The following is a 19,668-nucleotide window of genomic DNA, read 5'->3' on the forward strand; positions in this document are numbered from 1 at the left end:
TGAAGGCTAGATATTTCCACTGGTGTAATTTGCAGCAGCATCTCATTTATGTTTCCATGGCTTATACATTATAATGCAAGTATGACACCAAGGCTGCAGAAATGAAAGGCTGGCTATGTTAGACTGGAGTTTGGGAATGAGTAATATTAGGGGCAGGATTAGGGAATTTGGGTTTGGGAAGATGGGCTAGATCTGAGTTGAAGAGTTAGAAAAGAGGCCTGTTGCTAAGAATGGCTAAAGATCACAGTACCATGGCACAGGACTAGGAGGCAAGCAGCTTTAATGAATGGTTTGTCTAAGATTTTGTACAACTTTGTGAGCATTTTGTAACAAAACACATTTCAGCAAGATCAACATTCAAATATTTCTGGATGAAATACAGCAAAAAGAGCCGCGAGGTTTTGCTGCAGCTCTACAAGTCCCTGGTGAGACCACACTTGGAATATTGTATCCAGTTCTGGTCGCCCTACTATAGGAAAGATACAGAGGCTTTGGAGAGGGTGCAAAAAAGGTTTACCAGGATGTTGCCTGGACTGGAGGACTTGTTTTATGAAGAAAGGTTGAATAAGCTCAGACTTTTCTCTCTGGAGAGAAGGAGGAAGAGAGAAGACCTGATCGAGGTATACAAAATAATGAGAGGAATAGAGTCAATAGCTAGAGATTTTTCTCCAGGGCAGGATTGACTAGTACGAGAAGTCATAGTTTGAACATATTAGGAGAAAGGTATAAAGGAGATGTCAAGGTAGGTTCTTTACGCAGAGTTGTGAATGCATGGAATGCATTGCCAGCTGTGGTGATGGAAGCAAAGTCATTGGGGACATTTAAGCGACAGCTGGACGTGCACATAGATAGCAGTGAGTTGAGGGGTGCATAGGTTAAGTTACTATATTTTACGTTAGGATTAAATCTCGGCACAACATCATGGGCCAAAGGGCCTGTTCTGTGCTTTTCTATGTTCTATATTCTAAAATGTAAGTTGCTGGGGACAAATAAGATGAAATAAACTTATAGACCATACGGTGGCGTCAATAATGAGTCCCCCAACCCAAGACTCTGTGGGCAGATGTTCACCGACCTGACAAGTGAAGGTGGTAAAATACATGGACCTTGCTTGGGTATCAGCAGTTAACTCTTAAAATTTATACTTGCACAAATAAGACCACATAGCAATGTGCTCAAGATCCTATAGTGTCAGTTTCCATCTCCACTGCAGCAATCATTTGCATGCAGAACTTCATTTCCTTCAGTTAAGCAAGGCAGAAAAAGTGACAACAGTTGATTAAATACATCAAATATCTGCTGCCAAGAAGTTGGTCTGTAAAATGCAATAGTGGTCTGCACATATGCTGGGCTAAGGAATGTGAATAAATCTACGTGGATGACAAACCAGATTCCATTTCTTCCTTTGGAAGACATTTGTAAGACAAGGACAATGCTCCCAGACTCAGCAGCATTATGAAACTAAGAGAGGATGAGCTACCGTATAATATTTTCTCATTTCCATCTCTGACCTTATGAAGTTAATACAGACCACCCATGGAATTTTAACCTTTAGGTCAGTTTGCCATTTTTTAAACATGATTTTTATTGTAGGTCTAACGAAAATCATTTTTTTAAAACTTTCGAACAGTAAGATTATAAATTCATAATATGAGCCATATAGCTGATTGAAAAATTGGCAAGGCACAAGTTGACTGGGCTCAATATTTAAAAATGCAGCAACAGAAGACAATGCATGTCCTTTAATGTCATGCCTCATTTATTTAATAAATCCTATTGTAATGGTTCTCTAAATCGCAAATGCAAGATAGGACATAAATAAAACTGAGGCAGGACCATATCCTCCCCCAGAATTCACTTTAAAAACTGCATATTGTCATCTTACATCAGAAATGCATTCAAACTGTCATGTAATTTAAGAGCATTATGAAGAGGCTCATGATAAATGTCCTAAATACAAACCAAATTGTCAAACATGTACATGGCCCTTATAAAGTAAAATGCATCAGCGAGAGAGCAAACTATTTCTAAAAATTTTATGGAGAGAAGGACGACATACTTGAATTTTTAAGATCAGAGAAAGATAAGTAAATGTTTATTCATAAACTTGACTTGAAGGTAGTTGATACATATTCAAAATGTAATCCTCTCCATTTCCAGCAGCACTTTTTCAAACATTCTGGACTTTAAAATTAAACAAAAAGCAGAAGATTGACGTCTGATTATTCACGTCCCTGTGTTGTGGTCCTGGTCAGCTTGGGAAAATGTATGGGTCAATTTAAACAGCTCTCAGCTACTGATCCAGCTCTCATTTAGTTCTATCACATTCACTTAGAAAGTGAATGAACCTTACGTACCAAACCACATACATGCTTTATGATCCCTCAGATATTATTAAAATGAATTGTTTTGCAACAAATAAATATGAATGAATTGACAAATTCTTTCAACTTTTGCAAAAGAGTAAGAAGTGTTGTTTTTTGGAATATTAAATCCAATTTATAATTACATTTACAGTAAGCATGTTAAAGGGACACCAAAATGGAAAAAAGAGTAAAGGAGATGGCCTTCTTCATTCCCACTTAAATTAACAGCATTGAGAGATACTAAAAAAGGCCACTGCAAAGGTGAAAAGCAGATGAAGAAAGTCAAAGCAGGATTAAGCTAGAATGTTCTCTTACAGCTTATGAACAACTTTAAGCATAAATCTAAGAAGTAGATAATGAAGGCAGATTTGAGAGTGTGCATGCATACATGCATGAGGCAAAGGACAAATGCAAGAATTAAACTATCCGTTGTAGGACATAACACAGGGACTAGTGTTAAATTGAGACAGAAGAAAGACCTAATTACAGCTTTCAGAGTAGGATCATGACACTACATGATCACTATCATTTGAGTGATGTTAATTTATATTTCAGCACAATCACTGGTGCCATCTCTAACTTCAACAGCAGCACTGAACTATAAATGAAATGGAAATGGTGCTTCAGGCAGCAACCATCACAAAATTCTCTATGCACTGTCAGAAGCCAATATAAAAATCTGCTGCAACTAGAAATGTGTATGATATTGGTGTATTTTGGATGGAACTGTATAATTTATACAGATCTTCACTTAGAATCTATGGCCAGAAACCAAAATTGCAGTCAGAACTATGCAGGAATTACCTAGGTGTGGCTGTTTATCATAGCACACATTCCAAGAGCTCTATCCCATAGTATAAACAGCTACAGAAGGATCTAACTGCAAGGTAAGTTTCAAAGAGTTCTATAATACAGTTGAAACATCCATGGCTTCTCCAAGAACAGCGTCTGAGGCCTGGAATCTGCAGAAAAAGGGAAACTGTCAGCATTCTCTGCTGTTACTGTGTAAAACTGACAGCAACCTCTGCCACCCACGCATTGCAAATAAATGTGAAAAATCTATCAATTGCTATTAGAGCTACTCTGCTCAACCAAATGCTGTGTTGTTGTAGTCTTCATGGATGCAATGATTAGAAATCACTAATTTGTCATTAGCTTCAATAATTTATATCAAACACATGCTGCTAAAAAAAACAATGAAAATGTTAATTACTCCTAATGGAACAAGACTCGAATACTTAAAGGCATCCCAAGTCATGATTATTGCTGAATAACTCTCAGGCCATGAGAATCTATTTTTACACATATGGAGTTCATTCCCTCAGAACATTTTAAAATTGCAGAATTTTCACTGGCATTTGTTTCCCACTTAGCTGTATGTTGATCTCTCAATCTTTATTTAACTCTCTACACAATGGTTTAAGCATGATTTATCGATCCTGTTCTTTATTTGCTGCTTTGCTGTTTGTGAGAATACTTCAATCTGACTGGCTGATCACTCTGCCACCTACTGCTGGTGACACCAATTCCCTGTAGTTGGCATTAATTGAAGCTAAGGTAAGAGAAGAGGAAACCTACTTGCAAGACCACACAGCTTTTGTGAATCAGTTTTACTGGAGGTCAGTGGCTGTTGGTCTCTTAGTGGTGATTGCAATCTGTGGACTATATGATCCCACACCTCATTCGCAGATACAATCAACCACATAACCTACTTATTCCCTTAAGTTTGAGACAAAATAAATCATTCTTGTGCTATAGGTGTGGTATAGGATTCATCTCTACACGCGAAACAGTGAAGCCATTGTTGGGTGAACCTATCAACTTGTTTCTGTGGTTCCTTACCAAATCTGTTTCAGAATCAAAGTAAACAACAGAATTTTAAAGTGGTCCTCTTGTTTATTCTTGAGTTAACTGTGAGGCTACATTAGGAGTATGAAAGCTTCTCTGATTTGATTCTATATTATGTTGTTGTTACCTCACATTAAAACCATCACCAACATCATTGCTTAAAAACAACAAAAACTCAATGATAAAATTAAAATAAACTTTGTATGAAGTCCCACATGAGCTTCACAATTCTCTGGGATTACAGTTATTTTAACAGCTGCTTAAGATTGATCAGGATGCAATTACCTTTTGCCAAAGTCTTCCAAAATTCACCATTGAAATGGCACGCTGATCTTTACATTTTCTTAATGTGTTGCTGGTACTGTTTTTAACCAAATATTGAGTACAAGGTGGCGTGGTACATAGTTAGTATTTTGTACATTAACAAAGTGGGAAGCAAAGGATTTATTTCTGTAATTGTGTCTACACCATTATCAGCAGCTAATCTGAATGGCAGCAACGATTTGCAAATAAAATGTCTTTCAAACATATATCACATCTTGCATATTCTGCAAGTTTCCAAGTGCTGGTCTGGATTTAGAAAAATCAATTAGAAGCGTCTTTTGTTCTTGAATACAGCTTGGACTGTTCAGTGGCCAAAAACATGATTGGTTAGTTCATATTAATCTATTCCATCTTGTGGGCCCACTTCATGTCATCAGCCCTTGGCTTATGTCCAGTCAGGTTTGTTATGACATATTCAGAGTTCCGCCAAAATCCAATCTTTTCCAGAAGGTAGTTAAGCCATCCTGAGTATAACAAAGAATATTTTCATATCAGAGTGTGCAGTCTTAAAATGTCTAAACCTTTAGGTGACTTCAGTATCCTGGACAAATGTAATTTATTTCCCTCATTCTAGAGTATACGATCCTTCAAAGATTCAGATAATTTAACCAGTTGTTTTTGCATCATATGTATATTTCAGGATCAGGAAACATACATTCATGTGAGTAGTTTTGCTTCAATTTCCCATGATTGATCAAAAGCCCAAACACAGTCACATTCTACTTTCTAGAATGCCCGGTAGTCCAGCTGGAAGTGTGAGATAAGACAGAGTAGGTTAACAGGGATGTGGTCAGTGATTGAGACCTTTTTCAGTGCACGATGAAGAAGGCTATATTTTGGAGAATTTGGAGTTGCTGGTAATTGTGTTTATTCCATAAGACCTGAGCTGATTTTTTTTTGTGGAGATATGAACTTGGTTGGCCGATTTTTAAGATGAGGCTTAAAAGAAATCGGAGGAAATGTTCTTTCACCCGGGGGATATGGGATAGATATTAAATGTGCTGCCTGAGTGGATGGTGGAGACAGATACTCTCACAACACTTAAGCAGCATCTGGATGAACATTTAAAATGCCAAGGCATAGAAGGCTATGGGCCAAGTGCAGGTAAATGGGATTAATGTAGTTTGGTACTTGTTGGTTAGCATAAATGTGAATGGCTGAAAGACCTGTTTATATGCTGATGACTCTATGACTTAGAACCATAGAATCCCAACAGTGAGGAAACAGGCCATTCAGCCCAACAAGTTCACACTGACTCTCTGAACAGCATCCTACCCAAACTCACCCCTGGCCCTATCCCTGTAACCCTGCACTTCCCATGGCCAATCCACCCAACCTACACACCCCTGGACACTGTAGGCAATTTATAATGGCTGATCCACCTAACCTGCACATCTTTGGACTGTGGCAGGAAGGCAAAGCACCCAGAGGAAACCTACGCCGACAAAGGGAGCATGTATAAACTCCACACAGACTGTCGTCTGATGGTGGAATGAAACCCAGGTCCCTGGTGCTCTGAGGTAGCAGTGCTAACCGCTGAGTCACCATGCCACCCCCTGCTAACCACTGAGCCACTCAGAGTGTTTTCAGGAAGTAACCAAAAAGATTGATGAGGACAGAGCGATAGATGTCGTTTATTTGGACCTTAGTGATGTTTTTGACAAGTTTCCGCATGATAAACCATTTAGTAAATTTAGATTTCATGGGATTCAAGATGAGCTTGGCAATGGAATTTAAAATTGGCTTGACAGTAGGAAACAGAAGGTGGTGGTGGGAGGGTTGCTTTTCAGATTGTAGGTCTGTGACCGGCAGTGTACTACAGGGATCGGTACTCGGTCCACTTTTGCTTGTCATTTATATAAATAATTTGGATGAGAATAAACGAGGCATGGTTAGTAAGTTATGGAAGACATCAAAATTATATCTAAGATTCTCAAAAGATATTGATAAACTGAATCAATGGAATGAACAGTGGCAGATGGAGTTGAATTTGGATCTATGCGAGATATTACATTTTGGTAAAACAAAAAGGGCTGGACTTATACAATTAATGGTAGGGCCCTGAGTAGTGTTGTTGAACAGAGAGACCTAGGGGTTCAAGCACATAATTCTTTGAAATTTGCTTCTCAAGTACTCAGGGTGGTTAAGAAAACGTTTAGCATGCTTGCCTACATTGCCCAAATCATTGAGTATCAGAGTTGGGACATCATGTTGAGGTTGTATGGGACATTGGTTAGGCCTCTTCTAGCGTACTGTGTGCAGTCTGGTCACCCTGTTAGAGTCATAGAGTCATAGAGTCATAGAGATGTACAGCATGGAAACAGACCCTTCGATCCAACCCGTCAATACCGACCAGATATCCCAACCCAATCTAGTCCCACCTTCCAGCACCCTTCCATATCCCTCCAAACCCTTCCTATTCATATACCCATCCAAATGCCTCTTAAATGTTGCAATTATACCAGCCTCCACCACTTCCTCTGGCAGCTCATTCCATACACGTACCACCCTCTGTGTGAAAAAGCTGCCCCTCAGGTCCCTTTTATATCTTTCCCCTCTCACCCTAAACCTATGCCCTCTAGTTCTGGACTCCCCGACCCCAGGGAAAAGACTTTGTCTATTTTTCTTATCCATGCCTCTCATAATTTTGTAAACCTCTATAAGGTCACCCCTCAGTCTCCGATGCTCCAGGGAAAACAGCCCCAGCCTGTTCAGCGTCTCCCTGTAGCTCAGATCCTCCAACCCTGGCAACATCCTTGTAAATCTTTTCTGAACCCTTTCAAGTTTCACAACATCTTTCCGATAGGAAGGAGACCAGAATTGCACACAAAAGTGGCCTAACCAATGTCCTATACAGCTGCAACATGACCTCCCAACTCCTTTACTCAATACTCTGACCAATAAAGGAAAGCATACCAAATGCCTTCTTCACTATCCTATCTACCTGCGACTCCACTTTCAAGGAGCTATGAACCTACACTCCAAGGTCTCTTTGTTCAGCCACACTCCCTAGGACCTTACCATTAAGTGCTGCTAAGATTTGCTTTCCCAAAATGCAGCACCTCACATTTATCTGAATTCAACTCCATCTGCCACTTCTCAGCCCATTGGCCCATCTGGTCCAGATCCTGTTGTAATCTGAGGTAACCCTCTTCGCTCTCCACTACACCTCCAATTTTGGTGTCATCTGCAAACTTACTAACTGTACCTCTTATGTTCGCATCCAAATCATTTATGTAAATGACAAAAAGTAGAGGGCCCAGCACCGATCCTTGTGGCACTCCACTGGTCATTGGCCTCCAGTCTGAAAAACAACCCTCCATCACCATCCTCTGTCTTCTACCTTTGAGCCAGTTCTGTATCCAAATGGCTTGTTCTCCCTAGAAATGGAGGGCTTGAGTTATAAAAGTAGGCTGGATAGGCTGCGACTGTTTTCAGTAGAGTGTAGGAAGGTTGAGGGTGACCTTTTGAGATTTATAAAATCATGAGGCACATACATAGGATGAATAGCAAGGGTCGTTTCCCTAGGATGGGCGATTTAAAAACTAGAGGGCATATTTTTAAGATAAGAGGAGAAGGTTTTAAAGAGGGCACAAGGGACAATTTTTTTTTGAAACAGAGGGTGGTTTGTTTGTGTGATGAACTGCCAGAGGAAGTGGTGGACGTAGGTTCAGTTATAATATTTAAAAGACATTTGGATACGTACACGATTAAGACAGATTTGAAGGGATATAGGCCAAATGGAGGTAAGTGTGATTAGTTTAGTTAGGAAACATGTTCGGCATGGGCTAGTTGGATCGAAGGGTCTGTTTCCATGCTATAGGAGACTATGACCAAGACATCAGAATATCAGGATTGAGCAAAACTGAACAGAAAGAGACACCATATGAACTAACAGGTTTAGAGACAACTCAGACTCAACTTTAACTTGACACAGATTCAGTGAACTACGAAAGCTCAACGAAATTTTATGTATTTATATATGCAAGTTTGAAGTCCTGCAATAATCACATGATCAGGAATTTGCGTAGTCAGAATCAACATCAAACACAAAGTAAATCATTGTGCACTGTGAATGGCATTAACGATCACATTTTGTTTTAATTCATTCTTGGGGTGTGGGTGTCACTGCCTGCACCAGCACTTATTGCCGATCCTTAATTGCACAGAGGACAACTGGAATCAACACCATTCCAGTAGGTCTGTAGAATTAGATGAGGTATGAGTTTGAAACAGATACAGATATAAGGAGTACATAGATGTTAATTAAAGAATAAACTTAAATGGAAGTTTGGACTGCAGGCAAAAACTAGTCTTCTATTTATCTCAAAGCAGAAGTGGAACATATAGCACTCACTCATTGATTACACAACATGTAACGTTTGGAAGACATGGAATGTGACACTTTAGTGAAACAATAGGCATCAGATGCCTTGGGCTGACAAAAATTAAGTGTCCGACAACAGCTTTTAGATTGGTTTTATTTAGTAGCTTGTCACAGAACTGAGAGGAGAGGCAGTATTTGGGCTCTCAGATTTCCAAAAGCATGCAAGTGAGCTGGCTCCCTCCATCTGCCTCAATAAGTAGAAAAGAAATAACACCAAAATGCCTCAATAACGAGAACAAGTTTGAAATTAAGCCAAGACCCAGGTCCAACTGACCAGGCACCAAATTGAGGATGTGAGGACGCCACAAACAATATAACATCATTGCAGAAACAAAAAAAACTGAGGAAGTCAACTCAGTTCCCTACTGGCTTGGATTCTTGATCCTCATACTTTGTTTCTTTTTGCTTATGTTGTGCATGGAAAATAAACCTGAAAAACCATTGTTTCATATGTTCTGTCCATCCTTTTTATTAATGAATGCGTATGAGTAGATTTAAAGGTATATAGTTTAAGCTTGCATACTCACAATTGATAATCCATTTTTGCCACATTAAAAAAACCTGGTGTAAGTTTTTTTATATTAGTTAGTGGACATAGGCAAATTAGCCATCACTGTAAATAAGATGGCCATGTTTTACATTTGCAAAAAACTCTGAGAATAGTGGGGTTTGTTTACCAGCACTGTCTTCACATCAGGGTTGTCAAATTGGTTTCTTAGTGAACTAAGATACTGTAGCCCTGAGTGTCGGACAGTATAAAATTTTATAACTTATTTTGAGGTCCTCACTTCAATTTAAAGTGCAATGTGACATCTTTCTCTGCACGGGTTGTATCCTGGAATTACAAGTTATTTTCTTCATCCTAATATTTTTGCATTAAGAATGCATTTATCGGTCTCAATTCCACTCTTACAATCTCAGTGAATTATTTTATCTGAACACATGCTGGTCAGTTGCACTATATTCACTCTCCATCATCTTTTAATGATGCATAATCTAGGGTCAAGTGGACTGTAGCAACCACATTTGCGATCTTAACTTTCTAGGTTAATGCTCGATTTCAATGCTAAATCACAGGACATGCCAAATGCTGGATAATACATTAAAAGGAATCAAAAATCTAAATTAGCTGGGGCGGGGGTTCATAACACTATAGCCTCCTCATAATAAAATTACACATTATCGGAAATTTTTTCCTACATTAAATTATCAGAACTCAAAATTACGTACTCATGTTTTTCCCACAAAACAAAAAGCTGATAAAATACTATGAATAACGATAGCTTATGTCATGGAAAGTTCAAGACCTACTGCAGTGTCATTCTAAGTATGGCTTTTCTATGTATTGAGATTTCCAAGTGTGGGAGTGAAAGAAAGAACAAGAATTGACTAGAACACATATCAGGTTTTAAGCAGGTAAAGGGCAGGGCGTCACATGTGGGAAAGATCTGATAATGTCAGGACATTAAAAAAATACAATTCCTTGTAATCAGTATGTGAGCGATGGCTTAAAAAAAGGTGGATCAATATTGCATCTTTCTGTGGTGTTACACTTTGATGTTCTAAAGTACTATTCTGCCACACAGCCTAATAGCTGAAGTCAATTGGAAGCATCATTCACATACTAAAAGTACAGAAAAAAAACCCACAAATTTGACTAAATTATGGCCATTACAGAAAACAGGAAATAATATTGTCCAAACATAATTTGCCTCAATCTGGTCTCGGGGGAGAGAAATATGACATGTTAAGCAAGATTCAAAAATGGGTTTCACAGACAGAATGGATCGTAAAAAAGAATGATAAAACCATAAATTTCATTAAGTGTTGTCATTACAGTAAAAGCACATCATAATCATGATAGCAGTTCTGCTAAAGATTCAACGTCTGGTAGATAAGGTCTTAAGCAGAGAAACCAAAAGCCCAACAGCCTTATCAATTAAACTTCAAATGCTAAAAATACCTTCCTTATCAATGACTATAATTCTCAGCAGCAACATAAACATCCTTCCATTCATTCTATTCAAAGCAGACACATATTATCTGCTTTCCTCAGAGTCTGAGTTATTTGGAAAACTGTGGGTAATTTTATGGATGACAAAAATTGAAAATATTGTCATTTAATTAGAAACAACTTAAAATAAAGGAAGATAAGTTTGTCAAAACAGTGGAATTAAGAAGTGTTGATTCTCAATGATCCTGATAATGGCTCAGCATTGGTATACCTAAAATCATAAATAAATGAGTGCAAGCTGTACTTTAATTTGGTCTCTAATAATTACCAATCCTTGAAATATTGAAATCCAGTTATAAGGTGCATCTCAACATAGCGTAACTGAATAAAAGAAAAATGTTAAATATGGCTTTTTTTCAGCAAATAGTCATTCTACAATGCTGTAACTAAGAAACAGTGCTTCAAGACTACCTCAAAACCCTGATTGATCCCTGTGCAGCCAATTTTTCTTATTTTTTTTGCTGGTTCTGTTTTATTCAGGTCTATTTGTTACTACTGACAGAGGGTTATTAATAATTCGATGTGGAGAGTGTTGCTTACTGAGAACTGAGAGCACGTCATTCCTCAGAGAGAATAGGACTGTTAGGCCACATTCTCCCTGGAAACAGATACTCTCCCCTGTGGTTTTTTTGTAAATACACTCATCGCTGGTGTCCTACAAAACAACTCATCATTTTTTCCAGTGGTGTTCGTGAGCCCAGGTTCTGCAGCAAGGAGGATGTTTGAGCGCCTCGTGCTGTAAAACAAGGGTCTGGCTTCCTCGTGCCACCCTGAAAAACAGCACAACCTAAAACTAGAATTCGCAATTGGCTAGGCTCAGTCCTGAAAGGGATGATTGGCTATGTTCCATTTGATTCTCTTGATTGGATGGGCAAATTTTACTGTGCAGAACTAATACACAGAACTTTACCTTTGAGGGAGGTTAAGTGTACCATAACCGGCTTTATCCTTCAAATCTGATGACTCCCCAAAGTCTGTTCACTATCTTCAAATCAGGACTGTGATGGAATACTCCACACTTGCCTAGATGGCAACACTCAAGAAGCTTAACACCATCCAGGACAAAGCAGCCCACTTTATTGGCCACATATCCACAAGCATTCACCCCCTCCACCACCGACGCTCAGTCACAGCAGTGTGTGCTATCCACAAAATGCACTGCAGAAATTCACCAAAGATCCTCAGACAGCACCTTCCAAACTCATGACCACTTCCATTCAGAAGGGCAGCAGATACATGGGAACACCACCACCTTCAAGTTCTCCTCTAAGTCACTCACCATCCTGAATTGGAAATATATTGCTGTTGCCTCAGCATCGCTGGGGCAAAATCGAGGAATTTTCTCCTTAAGGATATTGTGGGTTAATTTACTGCACAGGGACTGTAGCGATTCAAGGAGACAGCTCATCACCACTTTCTCAAGGGCAACCAGGTACAGGCAATAAATGCTGGTCAGCTAGCAATGCCCACGTTCCACAAGTGAATAAATAAACTATAACTATTGACGAGATCAGGGTCTGGGGATAACCCAGGTTGTTACACTACAGTACTCATGTGAGCCATATCTCAACCTAAAACAGATGAAATTCAGCAAATATTCCACCTAGCTTGGATAATGAAGGATTACTTCACATACAAAGATGACAAGTGATCAATCCCATTCTGGACCATTTTACCTCAAGTGAGAGCTAATCCAGAAATACTGTTTTTCATTTTTAGGACAAAAACAGCCCCTTTTCTTTTATGTGATTGTAAGCCTCGGGTTGGTAACTGTTTTTGGACCTGAATTTCCATCAACAAATGACAAAGGCACCGCCGGCACCTAAATTCTCTCACTAATATCTCACAGCCAGATATGAATGCAAAAGAAAAGTAGGCAGCGATTCATATTTCTCCAGATAGGGCTGATTTCCCTTTTACAATCATTGCTAGCAGGAATAAAGAGCCATGGGTGAATTTTCTAATTTGTCCTATAGGTCTCATATCAACATCAGTGTTTAGCAAGTCGAGTGTTTACACTCGCGAGACAGTTTGACTTTTGGGCAAGATAACATTTATAGATTAAATGCTGTACTGTTGAAGTGTTCATTTCATTTACTGTTCAGTAATTTGCTAATTTCCTTGATATTTTACCTAAACAGATTTTAGTTCAAGGATTAAGGTTTAAGTAGTTTGTCGACAGCACAATTTGTGAAATAAAAATTGAAAGAACGATGGATGCTGTAACTCAGAAACAAAAACATGAAATGCTGAAAAAGCTCAGCAGATCTGGCAGCATTCTCTTGTTACCTTTGGTTTTGAATTTTCCAAGTAGCATTTACAACTCTGAGCCTACCTGTGGTAATGCAGAAGTAAGTTTCGTGAGGGGCAACATGATGGATTCGGTGATGCTTTCTGGGCAGAATGATGTGCAGGTCCTGCAAGATGGTGACCCAGTTAGGCAGACCAAAGTACGTGTGGGACCATTTGTGAATCTGATTGGTCATTGTCACAAATATGCCTAAACAGAAGACATAGCAGTCCCAAGCATAAGCTTCATAGATAGCTTCTGTAAAAGAAAACAAAAAATAAATGCTTCATATCAAGCTCCATCTCACAACACTCAAATCTTTGTCAACATTGTTTAAACAAATTTCCTTTTTGTTAATAATTGGAAAAATATTCAACCTTTCTCCTGGTGTTAGCTCTCATGACATATGCATGAACTTCAAATCTAGCTTCTCCATTTTATGATAGTTAATGGAATTATTTTCTGGAGTAAAATGAGGCAGAATCACATGGTCGGTAAAAACTTGTTTTAAAAGAAGCTAACAATATCTCAAGTAGCACTTTTAATTTCTACAAGACTTCCCACTAAGATAATGAAATACAAGAAGGGAATTTCCAATGTTGGAAATTGTTCAGTTAGAATGTTTCAATGAAATAAAACTCCTGACAAGTACAACCAACATGGGCTGGTTCCCACATCTGACCATGATAGAAATGTCCATCAGTAATTCCTTTCATTTCCTAAGCATGATTTTCCCTGCTATACTTAGGCGGTTTCCACCTCAAATATCTACAACAGCCTTTGCCTCCTTCATCACAATCTCAAACAAGTCAAAATAGAAAATACAGATACACATTACCTTTTTAAACTTGCAATTGTTTAAAAGGAAAGAACTCCTAGATTATCCATATTATTCAGATTTCTTAGAAAATGTTGCATTACTATCTTGGTGTCCAGGTCAAAAATTCAAAATGTCACACTCTTTGTTCTGTCAGTGATGTTGAATCCATTATTCAAAATATATTCTTCTCAGAAAGGAAGGATTCTTGGTGCAAAAATCAGAATTATAGATTTGAATCATTCATTTATGAGTGTTCAAGGAATTAACATTCAGTCTATTTCATGTTTAATCTAAACTGAAAAATGCATGGCTGCACAATGATGTGTGTTACTATTACCTGAAGTGATGAATTCCTTTCTCAGCAACAGCACTTCCCCTGTCAGGAGAGTCTGCATGGAGAGAAGAAAGAGGTTGCTGACCTGCGCAGCGTTTTGGGATGAAAGCAGTTTGGTTTCACAGGCCTACTTCATCAACTCTTTATATGGTTAACCTACTGAGTACCATATGTCCTTTGCAGTCTTCAAAATTCCCAAATGTTTTGTGGCCAGGCAACATATGAGAGTGAGAGTTGCTGCAATTTTCTAACATTTTATATAAAACATCTGAGCGATAAAAATCTGTAGAAATATGCAATTTTTCAGAAACCAACCAAAGTAACACTTTCAAATATGGATGGAAAGGTGTCAAATCCTCATGTGGTATTTAATGCATTAAAATACTAACAAACATGGTTCTTGCTCTGACTGCATACAAATTGAATACTTTAGGATACCTTTTCCTCATTAAAATTTTAACCGTCTGTTAAAACAAAGTGATGTCACAATATTTATTGTGAGTGTGTGTAACAGGTTTAACAGCCTTGAAACATTTAAGTGAATGTGAGGAGATAACTATCCGAAAATATTCTTGCTGACCAACAGATCCACCACAGACTCAGTATGACTGCAAAGTGGGGACATCGCACCAATGCTCCTCTTCACTTTCCTTGCCCCACTCCACACCCATCTCCATGACATTTCCCACTGAAGTGGAGCCACAGGAAAAATGGGAAACTGTTCAACCTTTAATGCCTCCAGGCCAAAGTACAAACCATCATTGATGCATTCACCCAAAGAACGGGCCTCAGAATAAACATCCGGAAAACAAAGGCTCTCTCCCAGCCCACTCCAGCCACACAATACTACCCCCAAACCCCCATCACAATCTATGGCTAGCCCCTGGGCAGTGTGGACCATTTCCCATACCCCAGGAGCCTCCTTTCAGTGGGAGCAGCCATTGACAATGAAATCCAACACCGACTCCAAGACATCAGGGCAGTCTTTAAGTGCTTGGAGGAACAGAGTGCTTGAATTCCAAGACCTCAAGCCCAAGCTCATGGTCTCCACTCTTGTATATGCATCAAAAATGGAGCTTGCACAGAACACACCTCAAATACTTGGAGGATTATCACCAGCAGTCCCTTTGCAAAAGTCTGCAAATCCACTGAAAGGATAAGCGTACCACAATCAACGTCCTCTCCCAGGCCAATGTCTCCACTATCAAGCACCAGTCATGTACAAGTAGCTCCGATGGGCAGACCACTTTGTCCATTGTGAATGACACAAGACTCCCTCAAAAAGTATTCTACTCCATGAGTCCCGCAATGGTGCGTGATCACCAAGTGGGCAGAGGAAACACTACAAAAACAGCCCGAAAGCCTCCCTAAACAAATGCAACATCCCCAGCAACACATGGGAATCGCCTGGAGAAGAAACATATGTGAAGGTGCCAAGTGCTTCCAGCGATAGAGTTGAGCACGAGGAGGCCAAGCACAATCAGCCGAAAGAGTAGCAGAATCCTGACTGACCTACCCACCTACTGAAACACTACCTACATAGAGACTGCAGCTCCAGTACTGACCGACTCAACCACCACAAAACCTATCAGTCCAGAATGGAAACAAGTCCTGCTAAAGAAGAAATTCTATTCAGCAGATTGGATTGATGGTAGCTTCAGTAGCCCTATTACATACTTAGGTAATAAAGTTCATGATGTGGAGCGTGAGGTGAGAAGTGATAAAGGGGAGCACAAGATTATTACAATTTGAGGACTATGGGACACTTCTATAAAATGCTACATTGTTGCAAAATTGTTGGTTATTTATAATACTATTTACTGCCATAGCTACACTTCTCAAATGTTACTTTAGATCACAAAGTACTCAACATTTGCAGAAACTGTCCATTTAACCGGGTCTAGCAGAAATCACACATACAGTAGCTGCAGAGAACATCAAGTATTGAAGAGTGAGTCACTCAAGGTAATAAGCAAGCTTGTGTGCAATTTTCAATTGTGCTTTGTTGAATATGAAAACAGCAATAAGCTAGGAAAATCTAAAAGGTTTACAATAATTATGGTAAGTTTCTAAAAGAATTAGAATATATTAAGAGTTTAGATTTTATCATATACTCTCAGTTTTCATAATTCAGTTATCTCCTCCCAGCATCATCTGGAACAAGCATCTCACCAACGGCCTTGGTCAACGAGTGGAATATTGACGTCTGGTGGCTTTGAAATACTAAATTATCAATTTATAATGTCCACCTGACAGATGTAGAAGTGTGAGAGATGATCTTACTGAAGCATTAAAGATCCTGAGAGGATTTGACGGGATGACTGCAGAGACGATGCTTCTCTTTGTGAGAGAGGCTAGAACTAGGGGAAATGACTTAAAAATTAACCGAGGAGATGACCAGGGCTTTTTTTCCCCTCAGAGGTTCATAAGTCTTTGGAGATCGCTTCCCCAGAGAGTAGTGGAAGTACAGCTACTGAATATTTGTAGAGTAGTGGATTTTTAATTAAAAAGAGAGTCAAATGTTATTGGGTAGAGGGAAGAGTGTGAACTTGAGACCCCAGTCACATCAGCCATGATCTTACTGAATAGTGGAGCAAGACAGCCAAGCCAGACAGCTCACTCCTGCTCTTAATTCATAGGTAAGTGTCAAATCTAAATCATTAAAAAAGACAACCTTTAAAAGCAGAATTATTTCTGTTTTAAGTCTTCTCAGCAACATCTCCCCTTCAAAAACCTCACAAATCACCTTTTTCGGTAAATAAATAGTTGGTATATATACTTGATTAAGTAAAAAGAAATACTTTACAAAGATGAATGATTATTGACAGTAAAAATGACAATCAATTACATTAAGTGCAAGTCAGAAATTTGTTTTTTTTAAGCTTAACTGACAAAAAAAATGCATGAAATTGCCACTAGATGGTGCCATAAAAGAACAATTTGAACACTGTTGCAGCTTGCTTGTGAGAAAGTCGGCCATGTATATAAATAACTAACTAAATAAATAAAGTGACATCTATTTATTAATCTTTTAACGATGGAATTCAAAAGAACAAGAAGCCAAACCTTCAGTCTTTGCCTCCGTAGGGATATTACTTATTGAGGCACATTTGTACAGATCAAACAAAAGAGAGATACCATCTATTTTAAATATTTAAGGTAACAAGAAACACTGTTGATTTTGAGATATTTCTAGTTTTAACGTAATACTGCTTTTACAATCAATCAGCTTTACATACTTTCAGATGCTTGCAATACCTCTTATAACATTCTATTAATGAGACCAGGCTGGAAACCCAGGTAATATTGCGACACATTCCGTGGAATCTGAGATAACTTCAAATTCCAAAACTGCCTGCAGTTTATGGCCCTTGTATTTTTTTTGGCAAGGTCTAATGGGATAAAAGTGACCAAATGATCACTTTGAATAACACAGGAATGTAAAGTTAGATTCTCCACTTCCTGCAAAATATTCAGGAGATTTGAAAGGTAGCTCAGCAACAACAGGTTTAATATAACAGGCATTGATGAAGGTACATAGAATGTATCTACAAAACCAAAGGGAGGGTAAAAGAACTTTCTCATTCCAAAATTGAGTTTACTGGTAAATTTCTACTGGATAAAGACATCTGTGTTTGGATACCATTCCTCATCTTCCATCATTCCAACTTCCAGCATTCATCTATTTCCATGTGTGCTCTTTAATTAAGTGTGAGAATTTCTCTCCGCTGCTAGTTTTAATAGGTGACATTTTGTCCATATCTGCAATTATCCCACCTAGGAATCAAGCCAACACATTGTAGATATCATTTGAATACCTTGCTCACGGCTGAAGTTCACCTCTTGGTCACGATGGTTTGAACAAGTGTTGAATGCGAGGTAAGCAGCTGCTCCAGATTTCCCAGAAAAAAAGCTAAGTTAATATCCCCTCACATTAATCAGAAGGGACAAACAAATCACAGGCTTTTCCTGATACAATGCCCAGATTGACTCAGTGGGTATCACTAGCCAGCACCTAGTGTGTTACTAACAGTAAATCTGAATGCTGCGACGTAATTATCAATCATTGCCTATATCAGCAGAATGCATGGGTCAGTATTTTAAATGCTGCATATTTTTACATTAGAGAAAGGTGCTGAATTGGACCCTTTGCGCATTTAGGATGTAACCTTAAAATTATTATGCACTTAAATATCTGTTAAATATCTTTATAAACCTGCATCTCCTTATTGTTTCATTAGTGCAATATTCTATTGCCACATTTACTTCATTTAATGTAGTATCTCCCTCTCTTTAGATACTTCCATGTCACGTTAGTCACTGGCCAACAGATTTCACCAACAGCCTGATTCAATATCTTCAGTAAAGCAATTGCAAAGTGTCCCAGAGCAGCCCAAGGCAAATCCCCCTCCCTGAACATCACCTCACCCTCATGATAAATTCAGCTTATATAAAATTTCAACACATTACTAACAACATGCGCTTATCTAACATTTTAACTTGGTAATATGAATTAGAAAAAATTAATTAGAATGACACCAAGCTAAAAAAAAGAGCGACCAAAGGTTTGATCAAAAGGTAGATTTTAAGGAGTGTGATCAAGGGAAGGAGGTAAAGAGACAGGAAAGTTTTGGAAGGGAATATCAGAGCTTAGAACTTAAGTGGCTGAATACACGGCTGCAAATTGCTGGCCACAACAACAATGCAAATGTACATGAGTCGACAATTGAAACATAGTTATAGGGCTGGAGATGTTTATAGGAAACACCAAGGTCATGGAGGTATCTGAGCTAAGAACTTCAAAATTGTTATTGGATTGGGAGCCATTCAGATCAGCATACAAAAAGGTGGCAGATAAATGGGTTTTGCTACAATTTAAGATATGCAGAGCTTAATTCTGGGTGTTTTTGGAGGGTGAACCGATAGGAGGCTCGCCAGGAAGGTTGAGTCAGCCGGTAATTAAAATATGAAATAGGGTTTTAGTAGCAGATAGCTTGGGCACAAGTGAAAACTAATAACACACATATCAGTCAGCATTTATTGTGGGAGAGTTGATTAGGCATCAAGAGCTGGTCTTGAGATCAATAAGTCTTTGAGATTACTGACAGCCTAGTTCAGCCTGAGAACCGGCCAGGGAAAGAATGATATCAGTAGCTAAGGATTACAGTTTGTGGCTTGGTTAGAAGATGACAATAGCTTTGGTCTCTCCAACATTTAACTGTATGACATTCTGGTTCATAATAGGTCTGATGTCAGATAAGTAGTCTTATGGTATAAAGATAAAG

General features: G+C 38.7%; 1 protein-coding gene across 1 annotated transcript in view; it reads right to left on the reverse strand.

Moving 5' to 3' along the window:
• Positions 1 to 263: 263 nt before the first annotated feature.
• The window catches only part of peds1a (plasmanylethanolamine desaturase 1a), a 140,513-nt gene continuing 121,108 nt past the window's right edge, over positions 264 to 19,668 (reverse strand). Inside the window, exons 5-6 of the mRNA XM_043706931.2 lie at positions 13,275 to 13,487; positions 264 to 5,002 (exon numbers count right to left, since the gene is read on the reverse strand). Coding sequence (XP_043562866.1) covers positions 4,881 to 5,002; positions 13,275 to 13,487 — 335 coding nt within the window. The 3' untranslated portion in view covers positions 264 to 4,880. The remainder of the gene's footprint in view (positions 5,003 to 13,274; positions 13,488 to 19,668) is intronic.

Source organism: Chiloscyllium plagiosum, unplaced genomic scaffold, assembly GCF_037043375.1.
Source record: "Chiloscyllium plagiosum isolate Xiang-an unplaced genomic scaffold, Cpla_swu_hap1 HiC_scaffold_17, whole genome shotgun sequence".
Lineage (NCBI taxonomy): Eukaryota > Metazoa > Chordata > Chondrichthyes > Orectolobiformes > Hemiscylliidae > Chiloscyllium > Chiloscyllium plagiosum.